Source organism: Hirundo rustica, chromosome 5 (genome assembly GCF_015227805.2).
Source record: "Hirundo rustica isolate bHirRus1 chromosome 5, bHirRus1.pri.v3, whole genome shotgun sequence".
In the NCBI taxonomy this organism is placed as follows: domain Eukaryota; kingdom Metazoa; phylum Chordata; class Aves; order Passeriformes; family Hirundinidae; genus Hirundo; species Hirundo rustica.
The window spans coordinates 12196689-12210845 of NC_053454.1; the positions used below are offsets into that span (position 1 = coordinate 12196689).

General features: G+C 41.4%; 1 protein-coding gene across 3 annotated transcripts; it reads left to right on the forward strand.

Moving 5' to 3' along the window:
• The first annotated feature begins 9047 nt into the window (after window positions 1-9047).
• CYTL1 (cytokine like 1) lies at window positions 9048-11703 on the forward strand. 3 transcript variants are annotated; one of them, XM_040065123.2, is made up of 4 exons: window positions 9048-9271; window positions 9374-9421; window positions 10776-10904; window positions 11071-11703. In XM_040065123.2, exons 1-4 carry the CDS (start codon window positions 9128-9130, stop codon window positions 11152-11154), a joined length of 405 nt encoding a protein of 134 aa, XP_039921057.1. In that variant the 5' UTR covers window positions 9048-9127; the 3' UTR covers window positions 11155-11703. The 3 variants fall into 3 exon arrangements, with proteins under 3 accessions (XP_039921057.1, XP_039921059.1, XP_039921058.1); XM_040065125.2 differs by having other exon boundaries at window positions 9377-9421; XM_040065124.2 differs by having other exon boundaries at window positions 9048-9268.
• The last annotated feature ends 2454 nt before the right edge of the window (window positions 11704-14157 follow it).

Here is a 14157-nt window from a genome sequence, read left to right on the forward strand (position 1 = left end):
CTCTTTGGTGTCAGAGAGACAATGGTGTGGACAATGCTATCATTCTCTGCCCGGCGCGTTATTACTGAAGCTCATGTACCTAAATTATGCAATAGGAAGAATTGGAACTGTATCTTTTTGATGTGAACAAAGTTGATGCCAATCTTTTTTGGTAGCATATATTTAATGAATAAAATGGGTTGATGCTCTGTGCAGAGCAGCTGCTTTGCTGCCTGTACATGTGCTTTTCATGTTCCCAGGAGCAAAACCAGCCTTTCTGAGAGTGCTGTGTAGCTGCTCAGTGCTGCTGGCACAGAAGTTTAAATGCTCCATTCAGACCAGGTGGCACAACTGTCCTTCTCTGGCCAGTGCATTGTCATGTCTTTCTCTGGGCTGGACTCCAAGGCCTCCAGCCTCTATTTCAGACAGCTCTGAGCTCTATCCTAGAAAGCCATGGACCATCGTCCTGTGCCTCTGCAGCTTCAATTCTCACCTCAGTCAAAGTGACAGCTGGTCAGCCACCAGGGCAGAGCCCAGTACAAAGGGTTGGGCACAGAAGCCTACTTTGCCTAGGCTCTACAGTCTCAGTGTGCCTGATCTGGAGAGACTGGGATGTATGTGCATAGTGGTCTACAGGAGCACCTCCCTTTCTATCCCCTACCACAGAATTTCCCAGCAGCAGCCATGGAAAAATGGATTGTGACCAGGGCAGACTCTGATGGGTCCAGAGTGCCCTGAGCAACACAGCTGAGAGCTGGCTTTGGCAGGAGAGCAGGGCAAGGACCCAGCTGTTGGATAAGCAACTGGGCTGACACAGAAAGAGAGGTAGGAGGGAAATACAGATGCATTGTCCAACTTCCCCATACACTGAATATTCTCACTATTTGTTTCTGCACCCCATGCAGTCTGAATTCATGCTCCACAGCTATGGATGACCAAAAGTGGCCAATACACCAGATGAGCAGATCCCTGAATTTATTCGGGCACCAATATCTCCTTGTCCCTGTTGGCTGTAAGTCCTCTGACACATCCTAACATTAAATTCACCTATTTCATGGCAATTCTAACTAGTGGTATGATTAATGAGCAAGAATATAGTAATTAACTTAGCACCTTTTTTTTTTTCTTTTTTTTTTTTTTTTACATCCTCCATCATCAACATAAAATGAGTTCTTGCACTACAGTAGAAATTGTATGTGAAATCTCATAGAGAAACACATAGTGTTAATGGATTTGATTATTTCCATTAATACAGTCTCTAGCTATCTGCTTTTTATTTCTGATCATTTATGTTGATACAGACTCCTAAATGTTTACATTAGGTCAGTGGAAGGGTATGTGGTAATACTTGCCATGAAGATAGATTGTGATTAGTATAATAAAATTAGAACTTCAACCGTACGTCTTTGTGTTACCAGGAAGTCATTATTTCACACAAGCTACTTGGTTACAAGGTGATGAATACATTAAGTCTGGATAATTTAAGATAAACAGGCAGGGTTTTCCTTTAGTATTTACTCAAGATTACTGGGGAATTGGGAAGCCTTTTTCCCTCTTGTGCATTCACACATTTTTACCCTTTTTTGGGCTATTTATGGGGGAAACAATGTTTTAACAAAAAACTTTTAAATTGACCCTGCATATTTTAGCAACTTTACTCTTGTGTATTCTATATATATGTATATCAAAAGGACACTTAACATTTCAAAAGCAACAGTTCTCAGTTTTTTGAAGACAGCTGCTTATTGAAAGAGAGCTTCTAGTTTGCCAAGGTAGAGCTCTCAGCAAGAGAGATCACTGTAGTGATATAGCTAACTCTCATTGCTGATAAGATTGCTTTTTGCCTAAATGCAGTTTGCCTAGTTTTCAGCTTGGGAAACTTCTTTAAATTCTCCAGTGACTTTGCCAGCTAGACAACGACAGCATTAGAGTGTGAATCACACCATTTCAATGGGCTGATTGTGAAATAAATATGAACAGGAACAGCAGGGGGTAGCTTTTCTTTAGCAGTCACAGTTTCCTTTTCACTATATGCCCTTAAAATGCCCAGGCAGACCATTAGCAGAGGGGAAGATTGATAGAATTGCATTTACATCTTAAATCAAGCCAAGTTCTCTCTTCCCCAGCCACAACCCTTCGAAAATATCAAACAAACAAACAAAACAAGAAAAGAAAACTGCAGCCAAATAGAAGGGAGGAAAATAAATGTTAATTTGATTAGTCTTCCAATGGAAATCAGCTAAATGGTCTGAAATTAAAAGTATAGATGTTTAAGATCTTGGCTGGTTCTACACATGAAAGATATAACCCTCCAACTAGAGTGATTCTTTATTCAAAATATTTGTCTTTGTGCCATCCTTCCCTGCTTTACTCACTACATTACCCAGCTGTAATGTTGTCTCACTTCTGTGTCACTATTTTTTGTTTCTTTTGGGAATAAGTATAAACCAAAATTTATAAAACTGTGAGAGTAAGTGGATACTCTTCTGCTGAGGAAAGCCCCCCAACCAGCCTTGGCTTTCACGCAGGTGGTGGCCATGAACACACATCCCTGGTCTGGCACCTGCTGCCCTGGGCTCCCCATGCCACTGCTGATCCCAGCGCTGGGTTCACCCAACGTTGGGTGCTCCCTGGGAAGCTGCCTGAGAACCAGCCCTGCAGGCAGGAGGGGCCTGTTCAGCACTTTGTCCTTCAAATGTTCTCTAAACTACCTGTGAGAATGACAGGGCAACCTCTGGGTGTAGGCAAGACCCACCACAAGCTACAGATTTATTCTCATAGCAAACTATCAACTAGGCTGTGTGTATATGCAGCTACACTCCATGTGTCTTCCACTCATCCTTTCCTTAGTCATCCGACTTAAACAAAACCAAACTAAAACTGCCCTTGCAGGGACACTTAGTCATCTGGGAACACATGTGTGATTCAGAAGCAGAAGGAGATCCTTTTTCTCTTTTATTTTTATCAAGAGAATTTAAAGCAGAAAAGTTGTTCAGGCTTAGGTGGCAATTACATCTGAAACACAGTCTGTTGTTAGCACCATTTTCTGACATTGTCTGGTATTTATTTTTTCTTTCTTTCAAGGCAAGCTGACAGAATAAAAATACAATTATTAAGTTTATGGATTTTTTTAAATAAAATGAACCTCCACTCATTTTCATCACTTCTGGATATTACCAAGTAGAGTAAATCCTCAGTTATTCCCCTCTATTATATACATTTTTATTCCTTAGAAGAGTATTTTAACTGTTCAAGGTATTTGTCATATCATTTGGTTTCAAGGCACTGACAAAGCTCTGTATCTGTGTTGTATCACCAACTCAAAGGACTCCAAAGGTAATACTCTGTGAGAAACAAGAAATAATGTGACTGATTTACTCTTACTTTGGCTTCAGGGCTTTTGTGCTATTAAAGCCAGTGAGCTGAACACAAGTTTTAATCTAAAGTGAGAATGTGGATCCACCAGAGTCTATGACTTGTGTTACTGATTTCAGAGATGGCAGGATTTCTTCCACTATGCTTAGTTATAAAACTCAAAAAACCATGTACAGGAAGAAAGCAGAACTAGGAAGACATGATGTGTAGTGTGGACTTGTACCTTAGCTTCTCAGCCAGCTGAGATGAGAATTTATGTTACCTTGCTGTTGCTGGGAGTACTGCTGTTTGTATCTAGAAATACACACAACAACATCAGCTATGACATTTGCAGTTTTCTAGGCAAGAATAAGTACAAAACTGTGCCTGCTAGCATGCTAAGCAGCTACTAAAAAGCTCTTGCGTAGGCAAAGTCTCTTTGGATCCTGTTGGCTAGGATTGTTATACAGAGCTGCACTTTCAGTCTAATCAACTTTTCTTTCAGTGACATATTCAATTCTTCTGAAAGGTGCTGGAATGCCAGTCCTAAAAAATACAGTCCCCCATCTCCTTGCATATTAACCACAGCATAGACAAGAGCTCCTTGGAGGGACAGTAGAGAGCTTAGACCTTGCATTTTTCAGCATTTGAATTCCGCAGAGGGTTTGTATCAGGGGCAAATTTGGTAGATGAATACATTTATTTATATCACACTCCTTGGTGGTTGACATAGCTTTTCATCAGGAGGGTAATCAGGGAGGGTGGGACGCTGACCAGCAATGATAAGACCTGGAGCTATCTGCCACATTTGCATGTCTGAGTGAGAGAGAGAGGAGGATTGAAGGCAAGGCACAGCAGCAAAACGTGAATAACTTGAAATACTGCTGCTCTTAACCTGAACAAGGCTTCCTCCTTGAAACCTTACTATTATAACCCTGACTGCAGTGTTAATAAAGAATGGTATTACCTTGGCATAACTCACACACAGGAATGGTCTCAAAGCCCAGGCAGGGTCCAGACAAGGCACTAGTGTGTTACTGGGACAAGGCAGCTCTGCCTGTGCCCATGGCCAGAGAGGGGGCCAGGCTGAAAGCACCACTGTTATTTCACTGGAGAGGTCTGCAAGTTACTCCAAGCTAAAATTGCCTTTTTCTTAGCAAGGCAGTGAAGGCTTAAGCCTCTAAATCCTGCATTACTTGAATCAATATGCCTTGCAGTCACTGAAAAGAGTATCCCTGACAAGGCTAAACCACATAATCTCCTGTCTCCCTGGTGCTGATGGCTGAGTTCCCACAGTGTCTGTGGGAAATACCATTATCCCCCTTATGGGGACAGCAGCCAAGACAGAGACAAGCCAGGCTACACCTGCACTAAGTGACAGATACTTGTGTGGACATCTCTGAGCTGTCCAGGGCTCTGCCATCATCCAGAGCTCTGTGTGCCCTCTGGGTGCAGGATGCTCTGCCTCACAGATGGGTTGGACCCTGCCCACAGAGAGGGCTGCTCAGTACAGACAGTGCAAATGATTTGGTCACTGGTGTGAGGCAGCACATAGAAATGATTCTCGTTCCTCAACTCCGCTGGGTTGTCCTGTCTCTGTCCTGGACCACAGGACTCCTCATTTCCATATGTTTTTCTTCAGGGAAAGTGCCCCTTGCCAGGTTCGTGCTAGCAAGACCGACAGATTTCAGAATATCTAATTTTTTTTTCTGACCCAGATGGCTTTATCTGCTTCTATAACTATATCAGAACTATGTTTTATGTAAGAACAGGCTATTAAGCAGTAGCATTAGTTTCCTCAATATATATGTAAATTTTTAAAAATAACAACACACGGAAGAAAAAAGAAGCCTGTACCACTGAGTAAGCAAAAAGGACTTTTGCATAATTATCATAGGGAAATACATTGCAGCACCAGCCCAGAGACAGCTCTAAGATCCTGTCTGCCCTTGCCCATTGCTTGGCCAAACCAAGCAGATCACCAGCAGAATCTTACTGCTCTCACGGAAGAGAAAGTAAAACACACGGGATTAACCCCAGCCTCAGATGCAGGCACACAGTGCTGCCACACCAGGCTGTGCCAGAACACTGTCAGTGTTGTGCACCAGCACCCCCAGACTCAGGGCAATGTGTGAGGCTGCACAACCTCTGCACCAAATTTCAGCTGATGTCTACAGAAAGACTCAGCAAAGTCTACTGTTGCACAGCAAGGAAAATATGACAAACAGATAAAGCCTTAACCACGACGCCAGGGTTTCCAAAATCTTGTCCTGAGCTGGAAGCTTGCAGAGCAGTGCAGCCCTGCTCTAAAGCAAGAAGTGGTACCTTCACCACAACAAACAGCTGAGTCACTTTGGGCTTTGAGGTGCTGCTTAAATACACAAGGCTTTCTCTGTTTTATTGTTTTTACTTTTTACCTTGCCTATTTTTCAATATAAGCAGAAATTCATTTCATGTGGTGTCTCATGACAGCCCCCAACTATTTTAAAATAAACATTTTCATTAAGCAAGTAGATTTTGGTATTAAGAAATGGGCAACTTGCAAGGGCTTTTATCAAAAGTTGGTGGACACCCTGGTAGACTGTTCAAACACGGGAGGAATTTCTGGCTACATAGTGAGTCCTGAGATTTTTAGAAAAATATTATTGTTTGACTTTTCAGTAAATTAGAAGTAGAAAGACAATATAGTCTTTTTTTTTTTTTTTAATAAGAATATATACACAGTTATATCATTGTGGGCTTCCCATGTGTCTGCTTTTGCTATGGAATATTCCTCATATAAGAATAAATAAATGCACTGTGAAGAGCAGTTAGAGATGTAGTGACATCATCAGCCTCAAAACTTAATGCAAAATTGTGAGAGTGATCATGAGCCCTTGAAGCGCCATGCTCGCTGAATGGAAGAATGTGATAAAGATGTGACTATGACAGTGTGATGGTCATAACAAATACGGTGGCACTGGCTGACTCCTGCTGTGCTCCCTCCTAATGCCAGCCTGACTGTTGTCCTACAGACTGTAATGGCTGTAAATAGCTGCTTCTCCATAGAAGCAATCCTTAGGCAAGTTTTGACTATAATATATTTTGTTTCTTCTCCTCTTCCCCTCCTGTAGCTCCCAATTCTATTTCAATGTCCATTTTGAATATTGCCTCTAAGAGGCTATTAACCTTCGTGAAGAACAGCTTGTGTTTCCCTGTTAAAGACCTTCTCTGCCCAAGGCAGGGAATGCACCAGAATTAATAAGTGGCTTTGCATAAATGACTGGATAAAAACAATCACTGAAAAGATTCTGGAGTTTCAAGGGCTTTGGTAGCTGTGTATCTGGCTCACAGTTGTGGCAGCTACCTTAGACTGAAAGGACTCCCAGTGCCTGGTATCACATGCAAGTTCTCCTGAAGTCACCACTGACCTTCTTAGAGAAAAATAAATTATTTGCTCACACCTGGACCATAAATTGAAAGTACTCAGAGATCAAGGATAATCTTGCTGATGAGCTACACATAGAAATAACTGACAAGGAAGTATTTGTCTTGGTTTAACTGAATTGCAGAGTCGGCATGCTGAGATAGGCAGTAGTGCTGATGAGATACAGGGTATTGGAAAATACCCATTTGGGCCGGAGTTGACTGTGCATAGTCGATGCAAGTAAACCTGGCCCATGGAAAAGATATGGGTAGGAAATGAAACACTAGTATTTTTTTTTTTCAGGGAAAAAACCAAACCAAAACAACAACTACAACAAAGCCTACTGTTTCTGAGGGTAGCTGAGTGTTTTGGTGAAACCTGAATCCAGCCTTTGTTTTCCTAAGTCATCCTTGGCAGCAGCTGGATTGCTGACTTCTAGTACTGGGAGACCATTTATGCTGTTCAGAAAACTGCTCTGGCAGAGCAAATACATTTTAGCAGCTTGCCAAACATGAATGTGATAGAAGGACAATATTTCTCTCCTACCCTGAGCTATTCTTTACAACAATGAGATGGTGATAAAGAATCTGTTTCTTTACCAGCAAGCCTCACAGCCAGTAGAACCCTTTCCCTGGATATGCACCAGGTAGCCGTGTTTAGATCTATGGATGCTTGGGGCCCTCTCAAAAGGCTTTCTGTCTCCCTCTGCCCTCTTAACTGACTAGTCCAGGCAATTCTTCCTGAAAAGAGGATCCAGCAGTCCAAGACCAGTTCTAAAACTTCCCCAACCAGGACTCCTAACTTTTCTTTCTTCTCCAAGAATCTGCCACTTTAACATTCAGAAACACACGATGCTACTAAACCAACTGTTCTTAATGAAAGCAAAGAAGCGCATAACAAGACAGTGGCACACAGCCCTGTTCTCCTATTTCCCCCCAGGTGTTTTGATGGGTTTAACTCAGAGTTCTCTGCAATGTATAGAGTACGTCTTTTTCTCCAAAACTATTTTTCCCACCTTCAGATGAATCTTCCTGATGTACTACAATGCCAGAGGACTGCACTACTTCATCAGATACTTTATTGCTTCAGCTAATACCATACTTACATCTGAATTTAAAAATTTGGGGGTGGCATAGCTTTCAAAACAACCAGTTCTTCATTCAAGGGTATCTCCATTTTACAGGACAATTAACATATAAAATAACATATGTTCAGCTTCAGGCCTGCATCCCAACACCTGGATTTCTTGGCTTCGTCTGGCATCTAATAAAAGAACAAAACCTTAAAAATTCAACCCAAGCCAAATCATGTTTATACTTTTATCACAGCCATACAGAGATGTATTCATTTTGCTTGAGACTATGAATATGTAAATACGTGGATCTCCCCACACATGCATCACAAGCATTATTGCTTTGATTGACAAATTGTAATTAATAGAATCATAGAATTGTTTTGGAAGCAACTTTAAAAATCATTTTGTTCCAACCACACTGTCATGGGCAGGAGGACACCTTCCACTAGACCAGATTGCTTGCTCAGAGCACAATCCAACTCAGCCTTGAACACTTCCGCAGATGTGGCATCCGCAAATTCTAGACGCAACCCGTTTCAGTGCCTCACCAACCTTACAGGAAATAATTTCTTCCTATATCTAGTCTAAACCTACTCTTTTTCAGTTTGAAGTTGTTCCCCCCTGTCATGCCCTTGTAAAAAGTTCCTCTCTATCTTTCCTGTAGGCTTCCTTCAAGTACTGGAAAGCTGAAATTAGGTCACCCTGAGGTTTTCTCTTCTCCAGGCGGAACAATCCCAATTCTATAATTCTGTCAGCCTTTCCTCATAGGAGAGGTGCTCCATCCCTTTAATCAATTTGGTGGCCCCCTCTGGACTCACTGCAACAGGTCCATGTCCTTCCTGTGCAGGGGAAGTTTGCTTTTTGGAAGGATTTCTCTCCATCTGCAGTCGATGTAGTCCCACGGCTCAGAAGAGACGCACGTGCCAAAGCACCTACAGGACCAGGGTCTGTGACACTTTGAGAACCCTGTGCTTTTTCTTACACGCCTTGCTGTTGTTTGAGATGCTCCCTAGGCTGTTTTATTTCTGGAATGAGAAGAGCCAGTGGTGTTTGTTTTTGTTACCCTCATTCCCTCTTTCCCTGCTCCAGGCAGGAAAGTGCTTGCAGCTCTCCCTCATAGGCTGGCAGGAAATTTAAGACAGCCGTAAGCTGCTGCTCGGACCACCCCCAGACTTTTCTTCCTGTTCATGCAGAAGACTATTTAATTGAGGGCTCATTTGCTGAACTCACTCGCAGATGCTCAGCAGTACCTACCTAAGCAGTGGGAGTGATTTTTTCCCTCCCTTCCTCCTCTTTTGGACGAACTCCCCGCAATGAAGATGCTGCTGCTCCTGATTGCTCTGCTCTCTGCTGCCCTGCCAGCCAGCGCAGCCCCTCCAACTTGCTACTCGAGGGTTCTGTCTCTGAGCAAGGAAATCACCGAGTCCTTTAAGAAGCTGCAGACCTCCAAAACTGTGGTGAGTCTACCTAAAAACTGCTCCTGCACAGACACTGCATGTTGCCACTTCTGACACAGATTTCTTGAAAATAAAATCTCAAGGAGTCTTTCCTCTTTCCAGCAGGACTCATGCGTGGAGACGCTGCCCAGGCTGTACTTGGACATACATGTAAGTTTGCACACTTCTTTCTTACTCTTGTGCAGCAAAAGCAGAAACTGAAAAGTGAGAGTAACTCTTAATATTATACCCCAGAGGAGTGATTTAAAAGGATTTTTAAAAGTTTAATTAACTAGATAGATGAGTGACAAAGAAAAAAAATCTGTTTGAACCTTATTAAAATCCCGATGTACTTTCTGAGGTTTTACGTGCTTAAAAATTTTAAAATTAGGAAGTCAATATTTTTAAGTTATTGCCATATGCACACAATTAATTTACTGTGACAGCCTTTTCGTAAGTTGAATAAGTGTAACAAAACTTTGAATATAGTGTAAAAGAAGTAATGTAGAATTAACTTTCTTCACTTAATAAATCGACTTCATTTTATATCCTGAGTGGTTTTTGGCATGTAATTTTAATAAATAGCAATGCAGGAATACCTTGCTGGCCTTTTCTCTTTTAAGTAGCTACTTGTTGAATACAGAAAGGAAGTGTGCCTGAGTATATGGAAGCATGATATTGAGGAAAAAAAAGCAATAGTTTTCCCTCAGCTACAAAAAAATTAACTTGCACATACATAGTGTTCTGCAGTGGGATATTTGATATGTTTTGCATCTTTTTCCAGAGTCCAATAGAGTAAATTAAAAAAATAGAAAATATCAGACAAAACAAATTACTGGAGCATTTTTCCATAAGCAACTACACCAAGCCTTGTAATTCAGGACATTCTAGATCCCAATTCCAGAGCTGCCAGTGTCTCGCATCATGGCAAAGACCAAGAAATGTGATTCCAGTGCCTCAGTTTTCCTGGCTTTAAAGCAAAAGCTGGGGTATTTATTTACCTACTTCACATACACGTTGTGAAATTCATGTTGCCTGAGTTTTATTTCAACTACACAAAGTCTGAGGTAAAAATTACTTTGAAAAAATCAGGACTCGCAGTCCCAGTTTCTCCTATTGTACAGGAACATAGGAATTGAGTCTGTGAGATCTTGGTAATCTGTTCATCTGCTAAGTCTGGTGCTCCCTAAAGTGTGAGACAGTGCACCTATTCTGTAGAATACTTCACCTACTATGGGAGCAGATTTGATTGTATTGGCACTGCTGCCTCCTAAAGCATGTGAGAAATAAGCTGGCAGACTAAGACTGTATATATGCAATTTTCCAAACACTTATTTGGAGCAAATATCTTTGTTATAAAATATTGATGATTAATTTGCCTGACTAAATGTTGCATAGATGACATGTACATAGAGGTAGGAATTCAAGGTTCCCACACAGCAGTAACAATTTTGGAAGTGGTGGACGAGAAACATAAATCTGTATTTGTGCAGGGTTACACAGACCTCTTTTGCATGCTTTGCAGAATTACTGTGTGTTGGCAAAACTCCGTGATTTTGTGGCCTACCCTGGATGTGACAGAGTGGTTGAAGTGAATGAGCTGAAGGAAAAAGCCCGGAGCCTGTACACCATCTTGATCTCCTACTGCAGAAGGGTAGGTCAAGATGCATCAATAGGGACAGAGTCCCTGCTTTTAGCCCTGCCTGACCACTGTTCCCTGACCACCAAAACTGGTTCAGGCCCAAGATTCTCACAGTGCTATCTTCTGCCTTCCTCCTTATAAATCTTAGCCTGTTTTTGTTTTGTTTTTCTTTCTCCAGGACCTGGTGTTCCTCACTGATGACTGTAATGCTCTGGAAATTCCTATTTCACCTCCTATTGAACACTCCATCACTGAGAGCTAAAAGGCAGTTAACCCAAAAGTTATACCTGGGAAAGTTTCAAGGAGACCAAAAGCCAAAATATGTATATTCAGTCTATAACGTTAACAACTAAGATCTTTTTCAAGCACACTAGCAATACAATCTCAGACCTACCCATTTTTCTCTGCCTTGGCAGGAAATGAATTGCATGCCTTGCATACCTACTGAGCTGCTAGGGAAACTACCATTAGGGAGCAGTTTTTCATTTGGCAAGGTACGGTATTTCAGCTTAGCCAAATGTATAAAGTATGTTTTGTTTAAATGTCAGAAACTAGATTTTTTTTTTATTTTTACTCTTTTATGAATAACTAGACTCATATATACATTCTCTCTTGACTTAGCTGTTTTTCTTGTATTAGATGGGCATGGAAGGGACCGTATTTGTTTTTCTTAGAAGGTTTGATAGAAGGAGAGTCATGCTGTACTGGCAGATTTCTCTGCCTGTATAGCTCATATATATATCTTGATAGTTTTTGATGTCAGATTTGTGAGAATAGAGGTGAAAGAAACACGTCTCTGTGGAAAATAAAATAAAAGCAATCTTCTAATCCAAGATGCTTGTGTTGCAATTTGTCTTTCAAGATCAAGCGGAAAAGTGTCATTCTTATAAACTTACTTTTCTCAGCCACTTGCAAGTTGTTTTTCCCAGCATAACCTTTGTTTCCATAACAAAGTAAACTTTGTTGTGTCTGCATGCTTTGACAATTAGGTTTCTACTAGCAGAATTTTTCTATAGTACAAACAATTTGATGAAATTAGTGATTTGTTTTTAATAGTATTTCTGAGTTGTGAGAATGCAAATTCTGAGCCAGAGGCTCGGAAAGCCTATTAAAAACTCAGACAGTTTTTTGAGGCATAACCCATATAGTTGAGCTAACTGGATTTATAAAACTTCCAGACACTAATTCTGGAGTCATGGGTGTCTTCAGAATATGCAGCACATGAGACCTTCACAACCAACAGCTCTTTGGTGCCAAGAATAGAAAGTATCTTCCCCATATTCTTGGAAGCAGCTGCTGTTACCTCAGAGAATCCCTTTCTTACCTCAGTGCAATTCTTCTCTCTCTAGAATAGCATTAGTTGGCTGTTCATCCACAGCACTGCCAACCCTGGTGACTTGGTCAGTGCTCTCACCATGTTTTGCAAAAGCCCCATCTTCATAACTGGGTGTTTACATGACAATCACAGCTCCTCTACTTGACATCCTGATGGTACAAATCAACACGTTTGACAACTGTTATGTAAATAAGTGAATAATAAGATTAATTCACAGCAAAAAGACTGTTGGGGAAGGGCAGGAAAGGGTTTTTTCTTTATTATGGAATCACTTTGTTTTGTTGAAACTAGGAGTCTGATTTTAGCTATAGAAAATTTGACTGTCCCTTTGAGTCATGGAATAAGGATGGGAAAATCTGACCCTAGGAGAGGTACAGGGGGAATAAATAAATGAGTGCTTTTCTTTCCAGTTTGTTTCAATTCTAAGTGTACATTGAAGGAATGTGTCTATCAGATTTTGTAATTCCCTCTTGAAGATTAAGTCCTCGTTTGCTAATCCTACTAATCCTTTAGATGAGCCATTCTGGCCGTAGTGGTTCCACTCAAGTGTCTGTACAAATATCTGGTAGAGACAGTAGCAACTCAGCAATCTAATCTAGTTCTGGGCTCAAAAATGTGCAACAGCTCAGACAGACGTACTATCAGGAAAATCATTGCTTAGTTTGCCTTTCAGAATCCTTCTCTCCAAGCCAACAGCTTCTGTACAAGACCCAACACACTTTAGAGATATCAATACCTATTTTTGTGCATCACCTGGACATGCCCATGGCCAACTCCTTCCACAACAGCCATATTCTGCAATAAAGGCACCTCTTAGCATGCTGGCAAGTAGCCTGGCACCCACAGGAGTGTACAAGCACTGGCAGATCCCTGGATCAAGGAGAAACACAGGTAGAATTGAACCATTTGTTGTCAGACTCCACACTCAAATTTTTCCTCCCTCTAACCAGGGACTGAGGGAACCTGCTGGGCAGGTCCTTGGAGACCCCTTCTGGGGAAGTAGGAAATGCTGGAATAACATCAAGTTCTATCCACCCCCATACAAGTATCAAAACCACATCACAGGCTCTGTTTTTCATATCTTTATACAAAGCCAGCCAAGGATGAGCCATGCAAGAAAGTGTGGTACAGTCACCCCAGGCCATGGTACGTACAGAGCTACCCGGGAACCAGACAGCAGAACTGGCAGCAGAAGTGGTTAATTTTTGGCAGTTTTTTCTGCCTCCAGATGTCACAGGTTAAACACTGGCCTGTTGTAAAGCTGATATTGTGTCTTGGTAAGCAAACTGCAGAGCAAGATGTGTTTCCTCTCCAGCAGAAGCCCATACCACAGTGCCTAGAACCAGACCTTGGGTAAACTGTGGCAATTCTGCCCCTGCTGCTTTCCTGTCCCAGGGACACACACTCTCTGAAATTGAATATTTGATGAGGATTTTCTCATGGATCTTCTCAAAACTCCTCTTTTTCTTTATGGAGGCTAATAAGCCTTCCCTAGACATTTTGATGAAACTCATGGTCCTAACTCCAGATTTCTCCTGTGATGCTCCCATTCCTTAAACCATCTTCCAAATACATGTTCTCCTGTTTCAGACTGATTACTTCTGTGAAGAAAACGTAAGCTAACTTATTTAGTACAAAATATTTTGCAAGAAGTCTTTAGAATTGGAAACATAATAGAAATCATTGGTTTATTTGCACTGTTTTTGTTAGAAACTTTAGCTTTTTCATGACTGACAGGCACACAGTCTGCAGTACCCTCAGCAAGGCTGCTTACCAACAGCTCTGTTATGCACTGGTACATCCAACTCTGCAGAAGCTGCAAAAAGCAGGCTGGTGCTTTGGGGACTGTACATACTTGAATGGATTTTAAAAGCCTATCCCCATTTGCAGATGTTGTATATTTTACTCCCAGAACCAGGTTTTTCTGGT